The sequence below is a fragment of the Natator depressus genome, chromosome 3 (genome assembly GCF_965152275.1).
Source record: "Natator depressus isolate rNatDep1 chromosome 3, rNatDep2.hap1, whole genome shotgun sequence".
In the NCBI taxonomy this organism is placed as follows: domain Eukaryota; kingdom Metazoa; phylum Chordata; order Testudines; family Cheloniidae; genus Natator; species Natator depressus.
Window position 1 is genome coordinate 148,464,473 of NC_134236.1, and position 20,559 is coordinate 148,485,031.

A 20,559-nucleotide genomic window follows, 5' to 3' on the forward strand; every position below is an offset into this window, starting at 1 on the left:
ACCATAATATACATGCTTAGTCCTTTCACACACTGTCTCATTACAATAGCGGTGCTGTACAATAATATAAAAAAAAATCATTTTCGCAGTCGTCATCTTGAGTTACTGGGCCAGATCATCAGCTAGGGTAAATCTGTGGAGCTCTGTTGAATTTGATGGCTTTATGTTGATTCACTCCAGTTAAGGATCCGTCCCATAATGTTTATCCCAAGTATTCCTTGAGCCAAATTCAGGAATTGCACATGTTTTTGATATGGTTAATTAGGGTCCTTCACCTCCCTTTTTCCCCTTAAATCACAAGAATATACACAAGGCTCACAACAATAACAATAACAAATCGCAATAACAGAACTACTACATAAAAACAAATGCTTTAAAATACAATTCCATAGTTTTGCAGGCATCACTGTGTTTCCCAGCAGCTCTGACAAGTTCTAGGAAAATTATATAAGAACTAGCTAATGGAGCTGAAAATTAGGGGATGAGATGGCAGGCTGTGTTATTTTATAGAGCCTGATTCTGACCTTGTTTTATGTCAGAATAAATCCACTGACTTTTGCAAAGTTACTTCTCATCTGTACGAGTCTGAGATCAGAATCAGGTCCATACTCCTTATGAGACAGCCAAGTGGAAATTGAACTGTGATGATAATTTCTTGATTAATTGTTTTTAAATGGTACTAAGGCCTGGAATGCACAAATAATTTCAGAACACATTAAAATGACTCATGTTTTTGACATTCTTTCTATTCAAACTAGTTAATTCCATTCCTTTTCTTTTCTTTTCTTTTCTTTTCTTTTCTTTCTGGTTTTAGTGGCAACTGCAGCCCCTGATCAGGTAAAACATGAATTCTTTATTATATGCTTTCACAAAATAACTACAGTACAATAGAGGATCCATGGGATTTGCATCCAGTTATGAGAAATGTACTGTATACGAGAATATAACAGTACTGTTTGAGGCTGTGGCAATTCAGACTCATTGGTAGTACACACATTGTTTAATTTTCCACTGAAATTTACCAGTAACCATTAAAAAGCATCAGTCATAGTTGCTTAGGGCTAAAACTGGGATTCATCATATGTTCATAAAGGTTAGGGCTCTGATTCATCACTTCATCTGTATTCAACAACTCACTTAATTGTGCTTAATTGTAGGCACACGCCCAAGTCCCATTGCTTCAATGGACTTTAAGTATGTGCTTAAGTGCTATCCTGAATGGGGATGCTTCCCTGAATTGAGGGCTAGATGAACAGCATGCAAGAGTACCACTAACAAAAATGTCCATGATGAGGTTAAATAGGGAAGTCATACAGACTGATCTGGATTGCTTGGTAGGCTGAGCCCATTCAAATAAAATATGTTTTAATATAGCCAAATGGAAGGTCATACCTCTAGGAACAAGGAACACAGGCCATCCCTAAAGAGTGGAGGACTGTATCATGAAAAGCAGTGACTCTGAATAGGATTTAGGGGTCATAGTGGACAAGCAACTTTACTGGAGCTCCTAATGCGATTCTATGGCAAAAAGGATTAATGCAATTCTTGGCTGTATCAACAGGGAAGTAGTGAGTAGGAGTAGGGAGCAGATTTTGCCTCTGTATACAGCATTTGTGAGACTGATACTGGAATAGTGTATACATTTCTGGCATCAGCATTTTTAAGAGGATGTTGAAAAATTGGAGACAGTGAAGAAAAGAGCTAAAAATTATTTGAAAGCTGGAGAATATGTATAACAGTGAGAGACATAAAGAGCTCAATCTGTTTGGCTTATTAAAAAAAAAAGATTGAAAGGCGACTTGATTACAGTGTATAAGTACCTCCATGGGAAGAAAATATAGGACGCTCAAAGACTCTTTAAGCTAGCAGAGAAAGGCAGAACAAGAACTAATGACTGGAAGCTGAACCCAGACAAATTCAAATTAGAAATGAGGCACAAATTTTTAACAGTGAGTATGATTAACCATTAGAACACACTACCAAAGGAAGTGGTGGATTCTCCATCTCTTCATGTCTTCAGATTGAGACGGGAAACTTTTGGAAGATAGAAACTTAGTCAAACACAAGTTATTGGGCTCAATATTGGGGTAACTGGGTGAAATTTAATGGTCCTTGTTATACAGGAGTGCAGATTAGAGGATCGTCACTTTTGACCTTAAACTCTGTGAATCTCTGAATCAGTATAGTTTACTACTTTCCTCCGTATGAAGCTATATAATGATAAGAACTTTCAGCTCCTAGTTACAGAAGTAATCAAAATGCTTTTAAAAATAAAATATTGATAATTAGATATCACACAAATAATGAGCTTATTGAGTATTTGTTTATTTACTCCAGTGACAGTTTTGCCTAATTAAGAAATGTAAACCAGGCCCCCCTAAAGTAGAGCAATATATTGCAGTGGGCAGTGTATTATACTTTCTGCTTTGATTTGTTAGGGATAACAATAGCTATGCTTCATTTCACACCTCCATAGTGATGCAAGCATCTCTAACTTATGAAAATAAAGTCTAATACAATGACCATTGTAATAAGTTCTCTGTCAGCCAAAGGCCTGCAGATGCCCATGAGTGTGCCCTATATTTGTGATAGAGTTATATTTATAAAATATAAAATTGCACTCTAAACTGCAATTAAATACATTTTTGAACTATTCTAAAGTGAGAGATGGGGCTGCTCATGAGTGGTAACACCAATGTGGAACTAGAACCCTTATGAGTAACCACTTCAGATAATGGCAGTATTGCATGGTATGCCACCATTATTTCATATTTTAATTAGTAATACTTAGTTTGCTATTAACACGTAATAGGTATGGAAGAACAGCAACTGTTTTCCCAGACAACAGTTTCCCACACAACTCAGAAAACTGCATTAAAATCACATCTTCAAATTGTAAATTTTTAAATATTTTCTTAGGAATTAGTTTCACTTGATGACCAAGAAAAACCTGTGCTAGAGCCTGGTCAACCTCAGCTTTCTCCTGGGATTTCAACAATTAACCTGCATCCACAATTTCCAGGTAGCTCTTTTTGACTCCTCCTCCTTTAGCGGATTGACAGTACTTGTGAATCAAAGAATGGAATACTACATTTTGCTATATGTTCCTTTCTGTTTCAGAATCTAATTGCTAATTTGAAACTCTGGATTCACAAATTTAGGGCCTGATCCTGCAATAATTTTACTCCTGCAAGTGATCCTTACAAGAATGGCCCCATTAAAGTCAGTTGGACTACTTGTGTAAGTGCGTGCAGAACTGGTCCCCCCGAGTCCAGTTCTGCAGATGCTCTGTACACACAGCTCCCATTGAAGTCAATAGGAGTGTTATGAGGGGATTGTAATGGAAGGATTGTACTGTAAGGAGTGAAATTCTTTACCTAGGAAAATTCTAAGTGGAATAATAATACAAAACAACAACTAAACTTTGTAACATTATTATTAAAAATGTGCTAAGTGCTTTAGAGAATGAATACAGAAACATTTTCTCTGCCCCAAAGAAATTACACTCTAACTTCAAACTGGATACAGCATTTGAGAGTAATAATCCAAAGGTGCAAAAATAAGAAGGTTGACAATTAGACCACACGATGACTGTTACTGAGTGTGCACATCTTGGTTCCATTCAAGTTACTGTTGTTCTTAATGGTAAATTGGTGCACTACTTGTAGCAACATGGAAGACGTGGGTTTTTTGAAGGGATATTCATTAGAAGATGGTAGTGGCTTGGCAAACAGGTTTTGTGAGAGCATTCAATGAACAGGAGGCAGAATGTTAAAAGTCATAGATCCAGGATCAGAGGGGTAGCCGTGTTAGACTGGATCTGTAAAAGCGGCAAAGAGTCCTGCGGCACCTTATAGACACACAAGCTTTCGTGGGTGATGGTGTGGCTGATCTGGTTAGGTCCTGTGATGGTGTCGCTGGTGTAGATATGTGGGCAGAGTTGGCATCGAGGTTTGTTGCATGGATTGGTTCCTGAGTTAGAGTTCAGCAACCACTTGTGCTGTGGCATCATCAAGGATACTGTTCCTGACTGCTTGTATTCCATTGTGCGTGGGATGTTTGTGTAGCACAACTGATTGCTGAGCTCTGTGACTTTATCCTCATGCACAATTATTTCAAATTTGGTGACAGTATATGCCTCCAGACCAGTGGCACTGCTATGAGCACCCGCATGGCCCCACAATATGCCAACGTTTTTATGGCTGACCTGGAACAACGCTTCCTCAGCTCTCGTCCACTCACGCCCCTTCTCTGCCTACACTACATTGATGACATCTTCATCATCTGGACCCCTGGGAAGGAAACCCTGGAAGAATTCCACCACGATTTCAATAGCTTCCACCCCACCATCAACCTCAGCCTGGACCAATCTACATGGGAGGTCCACTTCCAAGGCACCACGGTGCAAATAAGCAACGGTCACATTAACACCACTCTATACCGAAAACCCACCGACCGCTATGCCCACCTTCATGCCTCCAGCTTCCATCCCGGACACACCACATGATCCATTGTCTACAGCCAAGTGCTGAGGAACAACTGCATTTGCTCCAACCCCTCAGAGACCAACACCTACAAGATCTTCACCAAGCATTCTCAAAACTACGATATCCACACGAGGAAATAAGGAAACAGATCAACAGAGCCAGACGTGTACCCAGAAGCCTCCTGCTGCAAGACAAGCCCAAGAAAGAAACCAACAGAACTCCACTGGCCATCACATATAGTCCTCAGCTAAAACCTCTCCAACGCATCATCAGTGATCTACAACCCATCCTGGACAACGATCCCTCACTTTCACAGGCCGTGGGAGGCAGGCCAGTCCTCGCCCACAGACAACCCGCCAACCTGAAGCATATTCTCACCAGCAACGACACACCGCACCATAGTAACTCTAACTCAGGAACCAATCCATGCAACAAACCTCGATGCCAACTCTGCCCACATATCTACACCAGCGACACCATCACAGGACCTAACCAGATCAGCCACACCATCACCGGTTCATTCACCTGCGTGTCCACCAATGTAATATACGCCATCATGTGCCAGCAATGCCCCTCTGCTGTGTACATTGGTCAAACTGGACAGTCCCTACGTAAAAGGATAGATGGACACAAATCAGATATTGGGAATGGCAATATACAAAAACCTGTATGAGAACACTTCAACCTCCCTGGACACACAATAGCAGATTTAAAGGTAGCCATCCTGCAGCAAAAAAACTTCAGGACCAGACTTCAAAGAGAAACGTCTGAGCTTCAGTTCATTTGCAAATTTGACACCATCAGCTCAGGCTTAAATAAAGACTGTGAATGGCTAGCCAAGTACAAAAGCAGTTTTTCCACCCTTGGTGTTCACACCTTAACTGCTAGAAAAGGGCCTCATCCTCCCTGATTGAACTAACCTCGATATCCCTAGCCTGATTCTTGCTCGCATATGTATACCTGCCTCTGGAAATTTCCACTACATACATCCGACGAAGTGGGTATTCACCCACGAAAGCTTATGCTCCAATATGTCTGGTAGTCTATAAGGTGCCACAGGACTCTTTGCCGCTTTTATAGATCCAGGAGTGGAAGAAGGAAATGGGAGTAGAAGGGGTTGCGGTTGGCATCACTGAAGGAGCAAAAGGTAGGCAAAGTGTTAAGAGTCAAACACAGATATTGTAGGCTGAGGTGAAATGGTGGATGACCTTGAATATGAGAACAAGAAGTTTGAAGTCCATTGTGCTGTGGGTACAATCCACCTCTGATAATGGGGACTCTCATTGAGGTGCCTAAATCTAGATTTAGATGTCTAAATTTAGGTGCAAAAAATTTGGCCACTAGACATTATTTGTTTAACCCAGTACAAAGGTTTTTTTCCTCAAGTGGTGTAATGATAAAAACCTCAAACTGTTTTTCTTATTTAGAATCAGACACGTAAATTACAAAAAGTCTTCATACTGTCAGATTAGTTCAATACTGTGTGTGTTATGTGTTGAAATATATCTTAAATATGATTGTTTTCCATTCTATGTCAAACAGCAGTGATTGAAAAAACCTCCCCTCCCCTGCCTGTTGAAGTTGCCCCTGAAGTTTCTACTTCAAGTGCAAGTCAAGTAATTGCACCTACTCAAGTTACAGGTATGGTACAAATAGGGTAAGATATGACTCTGAACACATTCCTGATAATAACACCTAACTAGTACCACACTACCGTTGTATTGTAATAGAAAATAGACTGTAACAGTAGAGCACAGGGAATACTTAACTAGGAGGTACAACATAGGAGGGCAAAATAACACCGTAAGGAGTATGTTTTCAGCAGAGTTAGGACTTGGGCTCCCTTGGTTGCAAGTACAGTTTGCTTCCTCATTTTTATGCCCACAAAATAAATGGTGGGTGAAAATCTGAATAATTCCACCTTTAGATATCTGATCTGCTCCACAGTCAGGTAGTTAATATTCAGATTTGCACCCACAATTGAATTGTGGGTATAAAAATGCAAGCACAATGTGTAATCATAGAAAAAGGATGTGAAATGGTTTTTTACATGTTTGTACAGTGCCTAGCGCAATGGGACTCTGATCCATGATTGGGATTCCTAGAGACTACCATAATATTACTACTACAAATTATAATTAATATTTAATAGTCAAGATAGACTGCTCAATGAAGGGAAAGGTGATCAACATAACAATGGGAGTCCATTGTAGAGGATGCACTGTTCATGCTCCAGCATAAACATGAAAACTTTTGCTGCATGAAGTAAGTTCAAATTAGCTGCCTTGTTGGAGGGGCAAGTATGTATCCCTGAGTGACAGGGGAAGACTCAGAGGCAGCCATGCCATTAGAAGAAGTAATCAACAGGCTGTTGTGAGAGACACCAATGATGGATAAAACATTGGTAGAAACCACAGCAATAGAGGAGGACGCAGAAATTGAAAGCTATCAGAAGGCAAAGATAAGAATGGGATGAATAAAGCCTGTGAGAATTCTTTGCACTTTGAGACTGCAGAGGGATAACTAACCCTGGATAACCTTATGAAGGTGAGAAGACATTGGAAGACAGTGAGCAAGCTGAGGACACTGAAAAGAAGTGTGAGAAGCTACTTTAATTATACTGTAGATTACTAAACATCAAGGATTGTGAATTAAATGTAATACAAAGAGGAGAAAAAGAGCAGGACAGAGAACTGTGTCCTGTAACTCCAAATGTGATGTATCGGCTCAGTGAATATCACACATGGTCTAATCCTACTCTCATTGAAATCAAGGGTAAAAGTTCCTTTGGCTTCAGAGGTCCAGGATCAGAGAAGTGGACAGCAAGAATGACCCTACACATTGTTATCTACACTGGTGCTTATGTCAAGACATAGCAGCTGAATGAAAAGCATCACAGACAATTTCAGATACTTGGGGCAAAACCTGCAATGACTTCAGCGGGGTCCACATTTCACCCCTGGTCAAAATTGAAGATTACTTCCATGCTGATGTTTCCAAAATTATTCTGCTAGTACTAAGGCAAAAAAAATCATGCTTGTGGGTATAAATTAGTTACTGTTCCAGCTCCAGCCCAGATCTTCACCAGTCTAGCTTCCATCTACTTCACTCCACTGAAACTGCTCTCTCCAAGGTGTCCAACAGGCTCTTCCTGGTCAAATCTGAAGGCCAGCACAATTCCCAGCCTCATCCTTTTGGATGTCTCTATGTTTTTGACACTGTCTGTCAATCTGTACACTTTGCTTGTCCTCTCTGGGTTCTCCTTCTGCCACTCTGGCATCTCTTTTGGCATGTCTGCCTCTTCCTCACTCCCACTTCTGTGTAGATTCCTCATGGATCTATTCTTAGTCCTCCACTTTTTTTTTTTTTTACACACTTTCTTTGGCTAATCTCATCCATTTGCATGGCTTCAACTAATATCTCAATGCTAACTAATAAATTTATCTATCGACTCCTGGCTCATTCAGTCCTCTATTTCACCCTGCCTCTTACATCTCCTGGATGTGTCTCCCTCAATTTAAACATAATACTGTCAAATATGAATTTATCTTTTCTCTCACATACTTTCTGCTGTGCTTTTTCTCTGCCACTATCATCCTCCCTATTCTCAGGACAGTAACCTGGAGCCATCCTTTCATATTCTCAATTTCCCCACACTTTCAGGTCATATCCAGATCTTCTCACTTCCTCCACCATGTTATCTCTAAGGAATGACACTTTCTTTCTTATCTATACAACTAAAACTCCATCAGCTCCAGTCTTGATGACTGATTTAATATTTGAATGATGACTGAGGCAGCATAGTTTATTAATTTAACAAACAACTTAAAAAGGACCTTTTATGAAAACTCCTGAAATCACTAAAAGTTCGTTTTGATGTTGGGAATAGGTAGGACTTGATTTCTCCACCTGTCACTTACTTTGTATTACTGCTTGCAGTGTTTCTTTTCCAGCTCATCCCATTTTTCTCGTGACAGAGTGTCCGCAATCAGTAGGTGATATCAGAGGTGACTAGAAGGCTCGTATCATACTTTTGGATTTAAGTAATACCTGTATCCTTGAGGCTGTTCTTTCTTGTGAAGTGCAGTCATTTTTTTATAGTCAGTGTCCAACACAGAAGCTACATCAGTAGAGAAAAATCATGAAACATATTCATGGCCTAACATCACTTTTTTTAATTTGCAAAAACATTTTCTTTACAGCTATCATAGCTGTTATGGCACACATGACAGGCAGCCATTCAGTTCCATGTATCTGTAACAATACTCCCCACAGTCTTTCTGGTGAAGCATTGTTGTGGAGAGTTTTCTCTCTTTCACTGGGTCAGATAAATTGAAGCACTGGTGTTGATGTTTCTGTATGTGCCAAATCTGAGTGCGCTCTCATGATCTGGCATTCATGCCCTTCCTCAGTCTTTGTGAGTTATTTTCTTAGATACGTTATTTAAACTTCATAGCTGGGTATGAACTTACTGATCTACTTCAGCATGCCTTGCAATCTCTGAATTCCTTTTTTATCTTTGTGTCTGTGCACAGTCAGTATAATTTAAATATTAGAATCAGTAAACATTGTTCCCTTTGTGACCAGTTTCCCATCTAAGCAGGTGATTTAAGTTGTTTGAAATTGACAGTTTGCCTTATCCCACTTAATGTTGTTTTTTCTTGCAATTTTCAGTACTCTTCACAGTTGTTCCTGATGTTCTCCTGCAAGACCTTCTTGTATCTAGGACAGATTGTTATGAGGTGAAATACTTCCAGCGCAAAACATGTTCCAAAAGGCAATCTCAGGAAACATTATCTGCCAAATGGTTACTGAAAGTACAAGTCTTGGAGATTTCAGTGTCCATGGGAATCTGCCAAATCCTTGTGATGTATCTGATTTGCTGAAAAAATTGGCTCCTGCCATGTCAGCAAACATTTCATACCTTGTGGGCAAGAAGAAATATATCTTCTAAATTGTCTTGTTCAACTCCTTGAAGTCAGGTCAAAGTCTGAGCCAGCTCCTTTTGTCTCTATAGTTGCCAAGGAGTGAACCCAGTCTGTCAGCTCTTCAGAATAATCCCATTTGCTGTCATGTTTTCTAGCTTTCCCTAGGCTTGTGGAGCATTTAGGGTGGCATATATAACAAGCTTTGTCTCTTCCCATAATTGCATCTTGTAAGTAACTGGGAAACACCCTTTTCCCGTGAACATGTCTTCATATGCCACAAATAGATTGTTCACATCTGGTTGAGGTTTGCTAGCAGACTTGTCATTCAGACTCTTCATGACATACCCCTCTTGATTAGACCTACCACCTCATATGTGTGTAAGATCAAGTCTGGTCACTTTCCTCAATGTGCTATGTGTCACAAACTCTCGTTTTACCGTTAACCCTTTTTCCCCTCAGTGACAGTTCACATTCACTCAGAAGTGGAATTTGTTCCTCACATATAACCAGTCGTGCATATTTTTTAGCCATTCATTTGATTTTGCAGCTTCTTTCTTTGATGGATTTCTGAATAACATTTTGCCTTCACTTGAGTTCTTAGTCACTCTTTACAGCCACGATCTGCATTCTTCTTTGTTATACCGCTTGGCATTCAAATATTACCTTTTCCAGTGCCAAGTCCATGTCTCATAGTAGCATTTCACATGACTTTTTATAATTGCACCCCAAAGGAATTTGATCTTTAATGAGGGATTTTAATAATCTTCATACACAATTCATGGTCCTTATCCAGAAAATATATCGTCCATAGGTAACATTCTTTCATGTAACACACTAGTGCTCAAACCTTTTTAATAGTTTTTCAAAGCTTTCTTACCTTTCCTCCTCCTCTTTGACTTGAAAGGTTTCCATTTGGACACCATTTCAACAGCAAATATCCTGAATCCTAGACTTGCAAGGTTGGTAAAGAGGGCTTAAATTAAGTTTAAGGACAAAACTAATGAAATTGCATTCTAAGACAGAATGTTTTGAAATTTAAAATGAGGTTGATATTGTGAGCGGTCTACAAAAAAAAATCCTCATATTTAACCAAGTTGTCATACTGCTCATAATAAAGTAGCCAAATCTATATTTCACATAATTAGGAAATGTGTGTTTTCATAGACAGCCTGCTGTGATATTGCTAAAAACTGCAGTCTGAAAATAATTCTGTAATCTGCTACAGCTAACAGTTTAACATCTATGATTATTTTCATTTTACTCTATCTTCACTTTTGATTTGCATATGCACACACTTGACTTGTGGGGGGGGCAGGAAGGGGAGAGGGAAGAGTCATCTGACCGTAGGTCTGTTAGGCGCTCAAGGTAAGTTGGACCGATCAGTGTGGTCACAAGTGACTTCAGTGTTCCTCTCCTTTTAGCTGGAATAACTGAATATCACCCATTTACAGAACTATTTAAGATAGTTTGTAATAAGTTTTTTCTCTGTGTGTGTGTGTGTGTGTGTATCTAGAAATCAATGAGTGCACAGTGAACCCTGATATCTGCGGAGCAGGACACTGCGTTAATTTGCCTGTGGGATACACCTGCATCTGCTATGATGGGTACACGCTGAATGATCAACAGACAAAATGCTCTGGTATGAAAGAACTTCTTCAATAATCTAAAGTAATCACTGTATGAAGCATTTTCAAATATAGAGTGTTCCTGCAAGGTGCTATGTAGAATGTAGAAATCCTCTTCTGTACATGCCAAAACTACTCAAAAATGTAATTTTTGTATATCAAGAAATATTTGCCAAAAGCGGGCTCCAGTGAACCTTTCAGCCAGTCAAAGACTAATGGAATTTTTTAAAAAACTTTTGTGTGTGTGAACTTAGTGCTCATGAAAGGTCTCACTGAAATCACTAGAAGTTGAGGTTAATAAGCAGGAAACCATTTTAACTTGTCTGACCTGTCTCAATGAGTGTGTGTTTGACAAATATCTAGAGCATGGTGAATGTCAAAATCTGTTTTACTCGTGGGTTCAATCATGCTTTGGAGGCACTAGTCTGCATTTTGGGAGATGCAGGATCACACCACCCCATGAGGTGCTCTGAGAGGGATCCTGCCTCAGGGAAACAGAATTTCTCTCAGATTTCCCCAGTGCACATTGGACTGTGCTGCTGCTACTATCCTTCTGAGAGTGCAGTTGACTCTCTTATGCTGGCTAATGAGGAGTGGGTTGAGCAAGAAGCGGTTACCCTCGCGCCTTTCCTGCCTTCTTTGGGATGCCTTGCATTGCGTGGTTGCTAGGAAGATGTAGACCTTGTGCTCTAGGGCAGTAGCTTTGAACCTTTCCAGACTACTGTACCCCTTTCAGGAGTCTGATTTGTCTTGAATAGCCCCAGGTTTCACCTCACTTAAAAACTACTTGCTCACAAAATCAGATATAAAAATACAAAAGTGTCACAACACACTATTACTGAAAAAGTGCTTACTTTCTAATTTTTACCATATAATAAAATAAATCAATTGGAATATAAATATTCTGCTTACATTTCAGTGTATAGTATATAGAGCAGTATAAACAAGTCATTGCCAGTTTGAAATTTTAGCTTGTACTGACTTCGCTAGTGTTTTTTATGTAGCCTGTTGTAAAGCTAAGCAAATATTTAGATGAGTTAATGTACCCACTGGAAGACCTCTGCGTACCCCGCGTTGAGAACCACTGATGTAATCCATCTCACCATGCTGAGGCAGGACCAAGTATACTTTACGTATTTGAAGGATGAATCAGTCCTTTCTCTGCATTTTTTCTTTAAAAATAATAAATAAAGTTATATATGCAAACATTCTATTAATGCAGTTTTATTGGTGAGATTTTACATGTCCAGGAACCAGAAGTTCAGACTTATGGTGCCCACAGCAACTATAGTTAAGCCATATGTTACTTATATTACCATATTTTACTTATATTAAGGCATTAAAGTTAACACTATATACAAGAATACAAAAGGCTGCTTGTGAATTACAGCAGATGATCAGTCACAACTGAATCAGGAATCAAGTTCCTGACTTCTGTGTAAACAAAATGTCAACTGTAATACTGAATGAACACAGTAATTTTTACGTTTGATTGTATTATATTTTCAAATGTTCCGTTACTCATTTTTACTTTATCAGAAAGTCAATAACTACTCAAAAATAATACCTCTCCTGACTGGTGCGAATACACTATTTATTTAAATACATTTTATACAAATACACCTAGAATAATGAAGATTTAAAATTCTTATAATTGTATAGCAATGCCAGTGCTTAATATGGGGAGTACCACAAATACTGTTGTAGCATTAATTACTTGCAAATGGAGATTTGAATCGTGTCCACTGTTTAGTCTTTACATAATTGCGGTACTCCTAGAGCTTAAGCCAGTAAGCCTGATTTTCCCATCTACAACGATTTGATATACCCTTCTTGAGGCTGTTTAAGAGAACAAAGTGTTATAGGCTTTCAAACAGTTAAACTCATTACAAGCCCTGTCTTTTCAAATGCACGTATTTGTTGGGTGGGGTGGGGAAAAGACTCATGTCCAATTATGTTCCATTTTTCAATATCCTTATATTTTTATTTCTTAAACAGATATCAATGAGTGTGCTCAGACTCCCCATCTGTGCTCCCTTGGGCACTGTGAAAATACAGAAGGGAGTTTCCTGTGCATTTGCCAGACAGGATTCATGGCCAATGAAGAAGGAACAGAATGCATTGGTAACCACTGCTCTTCTTTATTAAAATGATGATGAGAATAATAATTTTAAAACTAATCATTCAGAGCCTGAGCCAAAGTTAATTGAAGTCATTGAAAATACTCCCTTTGCACTCAGTGAGCATTGAATCAGGCCCTAAAGCCCAGATCCTCAAAATCAATGTCAGTTTGGCACCTAAATACCTTTGAGGATGGGGCCTAAGAGATCAATATAATGTTTTCTTCATTACATATTTGTTAGGAAGCAGGCAAAAAACCCCAAACCCTACCCCAAGGTGTTTTTATGTGTATAGCTACAGAGGGACATGGTTAACCACATTGAGTGTTGACAATTATTTATTTTAAAAGTTATTGCTTTTTGCAGATATGAAATCAAGAGTCTCCCTGATCATTTTTTTTATTTTCCCCTCAACTGATTGGCTGCAGGGTGAGATATTTAAAAAAAATTACAAAACAACTCCTTACCTCACAACTGTCCCAAATTTGGTAGAACAATCTGCTTTTCCACAGTTTTCCTTAGAATTACCCAACTGTCTGTTCTTGCCATCTGTAAGCCCCACAGTGTGAATACACTATTCATGTAACATTTATATGTTGCCTTGATCACTCTTCTCTCCACTTCTCCCTGAGGCTTCAGTTGCATGCACAGCCCTTGTGTTCTCTTCTCTTTGCATAGGAAAATTGCAGGTGACTCCACATAGCTGTGGATCTGACCTTCTCTGGTCATCTTCCAACAGAGTATGTATAGGGTGGTAGATTTGATCACCAGCCTGGGAAAAATAACTAGCCACATCCAGATCAACTCATAGCCCTTGCCTCAGGGCTCTTGTTTTTTGTCCAACACAAAAAAGGAAATGTGGCCTGACAACATAAAGTAATAGTTCTGTTCTCAACATGAGACTGTACCCCCGCCCTCTAGTCTCCTGCAATTTGGTGGTCAGAACCTTCAGCCAGCTGTGGAGGCAGAGGGTAAGAGCAGTTTGCAGGGCCTCTTATTCCCTCACAGTCCTCTTCTGCAGTACAGGAGAGTATACTCCCATCACGCTCCTGGACCCAGGCTCCCTCGTGGAAGTGGGGCCCACATCTGTATCACCAAGCTGGTAATCAACAGACCCAATCACCTGATACTGCTTCTTTCCAGAACAGGGCTGGCTGCATCCTGGCTCTCAAAGGGGCAGATCACCCTGATAGAGTGTAATACAGAGAACTCCAAGAAACACAGAGGACCAGGTCCTCAAAAGTATTTAGGTGCCTAATTCCTATTGAAGTCAACAGGAGTTAGGCACCTAAGTACGTTTGAGGATCTGTGAATAGTTTTTCTGGATTTACACCAGTGCAACTGAAGGCAAGATCTGTCTGTCCCATAATGTTTCTAATATACAATATATTACTCTCCAGTGTTTGTTAAATTCCTCTTCTTAAGTTGAACATTAACATTTTCTTTTGTAATTCTCTACTATCTGACAAACATACAAGAAAGAATAGGGGTAATGCATATATTATGTGTGCTGGTTATTTGATGATGAATTTAAGTTTATGTGCATGTTTTGGTTTCTCCCCCTGTCCCACTTCTCAGATTTTGTTGAAGGTTTGAGACCTCACATCTGTGGGGAAGGCTTCTGTGTACATACCATTGGCTCATATAAATGTGAATGTTGAAACAGTGGATGCTGAATGAAAAGAGAGGCCAATGTGACAGAGTTTTGACTCTACAGTAGTAGAAGTATGGCAGTGAAATTAAGGAAGCCAAACCACTGGCAAGTTAATAGCAGTATGTTAGTATTGAATCTTCCCCTGTTGTTTCCAGACTAGTGTTTCTAATTTCTCCAGTTAACTTTAAGTCTCTCTTTCTGCGTATTTCATACCCCTCTAATTTTAATGTAGCAAATTTGATCATGGTTATGTTTAACTTCTGGATATTTGATGAAAATATTAAATAACACATCCTATTATGGAAGAATAAATACAACAACAAAAGTAAAGCTCTTCTTTTGCAATTCTGTGATGGGTGATAATTTGGGCAATACTTGAACTTCTGCTTGCCTGGAGTCTAACACTTCATTTTAATCTCTTCCCTTGCAATCTGTTTATAAAAACTCTGTCCACAGAAAGGCTCATCTTTAATGTTTTACATTTGTGTAACAACAAAAATTGAACAAAGGGTTACATTTGCTGTTTGGAATATAAAGCTGCCACCAGACACTGTCATTTCATAGAATGAGAGAGAAGTCCCAGCACATCTGACCTAAAAATGTGTACCTTTTGCTTTTTGGCATGAATTTTTCTCTGGTGTGTGTTTTCTGGGATTTTTTTCCTAACCTCTTCAACATTGATTTGATAATCAGTGAATTAAAACCACAGTCAATTATTCCATTTTAAATATATCCTCATTTGTACTTTAATCTAAATTACTCAGCATAGAAGAAATTTGTTAACATATTTCTATAATAATTAAACAGACAGACACAAAATAACATGTATTCTGTAGGATCCTGATTGCCTTGTCTGCGTTTCAGTAACCCATAAACTGGTAGCAATCCAGCACCACACATTCTTTTGAGTGACTTAGAATGACTTTAAAATGTTTTCTTTAGAAGATAGTTCAAAGTATTTTTCATTGTTTTTATATTTGTTTGAAATGATCCTCATCACCTGCTGTGGGACAGGCTGTCCTAGGCTAGTTTATTCTGGCATAAGACATACTGGTCCAGATTTTCAGAAGGACTCCTATCCAACAAACAGTATGGATGCACAAGTGAAGGGGTTGTGTGCAAGCAAGCTTAATTGTACTTTTGTGCATGCACTTTTAAAAATGTAGGTCATGAAGATTTTCACCATTATACATCAGAAATTATGAAGTGATTGCTCAGGGATAGCATTTAAAAAACACTTTTTTTGTTTTGTTATTTTTTATTGACAACAAAAAGATTCCAAACTGAGATCAAGTCATCTGAGATTGTTAAAATAAAATGTACATGTATACATGATAGTTCTACGTTGGCTGAACAATGAAGGAGGAACTGTGTTTATTCGAAGAAATTTAAGACAATACTGATTGTAGGGCAGTATTTATAATTGGGTCCAAGCAGAAACATATGCAAAACGTGTTTGTTTTGTTTGGCCCTGTGCTTCAGAGAACAAGCTCAGACCTGATTATAAATCCAATCCAAACACAAGCTGAGTGGAGAGACCGTTAATTCATTTGTAGTGTCTTTACTAGTGGATACCAATCAGTTACTTCTCTTGGAGAGGCCATTCCAGTTAAATTCATGTGGACTGGGACTAGGATGTTCATAACCTGGAAGTGTGAGCTTGTCTCACAGGCTCCTCAATCCCATTGGCCAGGGTTTGTTTTTTTAAAATCTAGCTCTGGGATTGTCCTTGCATAGTCTTTCAAGTGTTCTTTTAAGTGTTCTTTGTGGGCAGGGGTGGATGAGAGAATCATAGTTGGATTATTTATTTTGTGTGCTAAAGATAGGGGAAAATAAGATTATTTGAGTCCTTGCGTGGTTCTGAAAATAAAATATTGTCTTAACTTATGATTAATTTTTTCATTATTTTATCTTTCGATACATCACTTTGAGATTAAGTTTATCACAGACAAGGGGAGATGAGACTGCTTCTAGGGTTCAAAGCATTGAGCACCCTCAATGCTCATTGACTTCAGTGGGAGTTGAAGATACTGTGACAAAGTTCCTGCTCTACCTTGGTGGGTCTTGCGCTTATTGGCAGATTTGCTTGCCTTGGAGCTTCACAGCAGCCCTCAACTTGGCCGTTTTTCTGAACCCACAGTCTAGGTCGACTTCTCCTGTGTCTGACCAGGAGTTGGGAGGATTTGGAGAGAACCCAGGCCCGCCCTCTACTCCGGGTTCCAGCCCAGGGCCCTGTGGAATGCAGCTGTCTAGAGTGCCTCCTGGAACAGCTCTGCGACAGCTACAACTCCCTGGGCTACTTCCCCATGGCCTCCTCCCAACACCTTCTTTATCCTCACCATAGGACCTTCCTCCTGGTGTCTGATAATGCTTGTACACCTCAGTCCTCCAACAGTCCGCGTTCTCACTCTCAGCTCCTAGTGCCTCTTGCTCCCAGCTCCTCACACCCACCACAAACTGAAGTGAGCTCCTTTTTAAAACCCAGGTGCCCTGATTAGCCTGCCTTAATTGATTCTGGCAGCTTCTTGATTGGCTGCAGGTGTTCTAATCAGCCTGTCTTAATTGTCTCCAAAAGGTTCCTGCTTGTTCTGGAACCTTCCCTGCTCCCTTACCCAGGGAAAAGGGACCTCCTTCGTTGCTGCTCAGCTATCTGCTTTCTATTCTCTCCTAAAGCCCCCTGGCCTGGGCTTTTCTTACTTTTTGACCCTGCTTCAGTCCGTCCCGTTCCCCTCCCCCCCGCAACCGGGCCAGATGCTTTTTCTTCGGGGGTTTGGTTTTTTTTTTCCTGTTTTTCTTTGCTGCCGTTCGAGTGCTGGTCGGCTGCCAGCTTGCCTGCCAGCCCCCCCACACCTGCCCTCGGACGCTGCTATTGCTCCAGCTGAAACCCCCGGAGGAGGGGGGGGACTGCCGACCCACTCCCCGGAGGGGGGAGTGGAAGCCCCCAGACCCAGCTGTTTGCTGTTCGTTTGTGGACCTGTAATTAACCGACAATTTATTTTTTTTCTTCTTATCTACTTGGCATTTTTGGAATGCTCCACAAAGCCCGGGAGAGAAGACAGCCGACAAAGACATCGCCCAGGGAAGCTACAAATCATTGTGGAGGGGGCCATAAGACTGAGTAACTTTTGAACTGTACCCTCGTGTCGGGGGAGTTTGACTGTGTCTTAAGTGCGTTTGTAGGGGGACAGGGGGTGTGGCACAGAGCTGCCCCCCCGATCCATCTGTGCCCCCCCCAACACTACTACAACCGTCGCGGCCCCCCCGCCGTCCGTCCCTGCTGTCAACTTGCCATCTGCCTTTGGATTCAGCTGCTTGCTCTGAATTTCACCGTCCGGACCAGACACAACAGCCGACCAAACGAGACTCTTTGGACAAACGCGTGTGGGTCCACGTTCCCCCCACCCACCCCCGGACTGCCCACCCCACAGTTTGCCCCTACTACCTAACCCCAACTCCTGTTTCCTCCCCCTGTCCAGTCCGACCCATTTGGCCCCCCGCCTGCAGCCCAACAGGGAGAAGCAGTTAATCTGCTTCCCCCTCCCCCCTCCTCCTTCTGATGTCTCCCCGCCTCTTCCTGCTCACGATGGCGGGGAATGAGAGGGGTGAGGCCCCTCTAATAACCTCGGCTGCCCCTACCCCACCTACCCCCCTGCCCAACCCCCAAGCCTCCCCCCCCCCACTGCTGCCAAAACACCTGCCACCGCCCCCGCTGGAGCGTCGGCAGCAGGAGGCACCGGGGCGACTATTACTGCTGCTACGCCCATCACCCCCCCAAATTCTAGGAGAGCCCCCCCAGTTTGCCGGAAAGGGCAGGGTGTGAAGAGGAGAAAGGGCCCTGCTACAACCACCAGGCCCTCCATGGCAGGGGCTGCCCCCACCGCTGTGGCCTCGTCATCGACCATGGTGTCTCTCCCCGCTGTTGCCTCCACCAGCTCTGCGAGCGTCCCTCCCCTGGCCCCCAGGGCATATGCCCGGGCGGTAGCAGCCCCCCACCGCCTGCTGCCTCGTCATCTCGCCCACCCATCGCCTCCACTACCATCAATAGCGGCCGGGGCCCCTTCCCCACCATGACCAGGAAGCACGGTGTCCGTTGCCTCCTGGTGCCCGCCTCGCCCCACGTGGAGACATATGTGCAGGCATTGGAGAGGGTGGTAGGACCCATGCCTATTGTGGCGGCCTCCAAAATGTACGGGAAGGTCGTCTTTTTCTTAGCATTGGAGGCTGCCGCCCAGGAGGCGGTGGAGAAGGGCCTGGCGGTGGGGGGGGGGTGTTCGTTCCCCTGGAACCGCTAGAGGACCTGGGCATCCGCCTAGTCCTGACCTCCGTCCCTCCTTTTCTACCCAGTGCCGCCCTGTTACCCGCTCTCTCCACCCTGGGGAAACCCGTTTCTGTCATCAGCCCTCTCCCGTTGGGCTGCAAGGACCCCACCCTCCGTCACGTCCTTTCGTTCCGCCGGCAAGTGCAGCTTCTACCGCCGCCGCCGGCGCGTGACGGAGAGGTGCTCGAGGGGTCCTTCCTAGTCCCCTACCAGGGAGCCCGCTATCGGGTCTTTTACTCCACAGGAGAGTCCCGGTGCTACCTCTGCCAATCAGTGGGGCATGTCCGAAGAGACTGCCTCTTGGCCCGGCGGGGAGGGGCACCCGAGACCCCCGAGACCCAGCAGGACATCGGCTCCGTCGTTGCCGACGCCCCTGGCCGCCCGGTACCTGAAACCACCTCTCCTCCTGCTCGATCAACGGCTGCTCCTGCCCGGGCCCAAGAGACACCTCCCCTACAACGCCCAGATGAGCAAGGGAGCCCCGCCCTTGCTATTAACAATCCAGCAGAGCCTATGGAGGAGGATGCAGCAAAGATATTACCGGGCATAGGAGAGGGCCCGCCCCAAGGAGAACCGCCCCCCCCATGCTGCCTCACCGTTACCCCCCTGAACCATCGCCTCTGCCCCCCCGACACGACCCCTGCTAACCAACCCCCAGACGATGCTATGGAGGGCTGGACCCTAGTCCAGGGAAAGCGAGGCAAGCGGAAGGCTCGAGCTCTGCTGCACCCATCCGATGCGGAGGACCCTGGAAGACCAGGAAGGGAGGCACTGACACTGAGCCTTCCACTATGCCCACGAGTGAGATCCCTTCGCCGGTGTCGGGAGGGGAAGACAAAATAGCACTGGAAGGTAGAATCTCCCCTCCACGGGAGACCCTCCCCTCCGAGATCCCTGAGGAAGCCCCTTCTGCCTGAATATCACCCGAACCCCCCGCGAACCCCGAAGCGACCGTCGTAGCGGGCGCCAGAGGGTAGACCCCCGGGGTGGCAGAAGACGACCTCTCCTCCATGTATGAGGAGATCGAGGCCCTAGGTTTGACCCCGGTCACCCAGGGAGAGAATGACCTACTGCCGGCTGGCCTCGATCTGGGCAACCTTATCCCAGTCCCCCTTTCCCCATGCTCCCTCCCCCAACCGCCTTCCCGGGCGGGCACCCTACAGAAGGTGGTCGACCACCTGATGCCATGGCTGCCAAATCCACCACAGAGCCTCCGCCTAGCATCACTGGGAGCCCCCTCCCCACCCCCTTAACCCTCGAATCTGTTCGGGAGGCACCACCTCTCAGCTGCTTGCCTCCCAAAGCCCAGAGCCTCGCCTCTGATCCCGCCCCCACCCCTGTCCCTGCCCAATCCACCTCTTCCTGCAATGCTGTTGCTGCCCCTGGGGTTATTTCTTTCCCGTTTTTTGCAGATTCCACCCAAGGAG

The 20,559-nt window shown here is 43.0% G+C and overlaps 1 protein-coding gene across 9 annotated transcripts in view; it reads left to right on the forward strand.

Annotated features, from left to right (window-relative positions):
- LTBP1 (latent transforming growth factor beta binding protein 1) overlaps positions 1-20,559 on the forward strand; it is a 366,969-nt gene that overhangs the window by 244,040 nt on the left and 102,370 nt on the right. For 5 of the 9 annotated variants that reach the window (XM_074949024.1, XM_074949018.1, XM_074949020.1 and 2 more), the window contains 5 exons: positions 815-837; positions 2,920-3,022; positions 6,030-6,128; positions 10,929-11,054; positions 13,039-13,164. In XM_074949024.1, coding sequence (XP_074805125.1) covers positions 815-837; positions 2,920-3,022; positions 6,030-6,128; positions 10,929-11,054; positions 13,039-13,164 — 477 coding nt within the window. The remainder of the gene's footprint in view (positions 1-814; positions 838-2,919; positions 3,023-6,029; positions 6,129-10,928; positions 11,055-13,038; positions 13,165-20,559) is intronic. The other 4 variants (XM_074949019.1, XM_074949029.1, XM_074949026.1 and 1 more) reach the window with 1 other exon arrangement.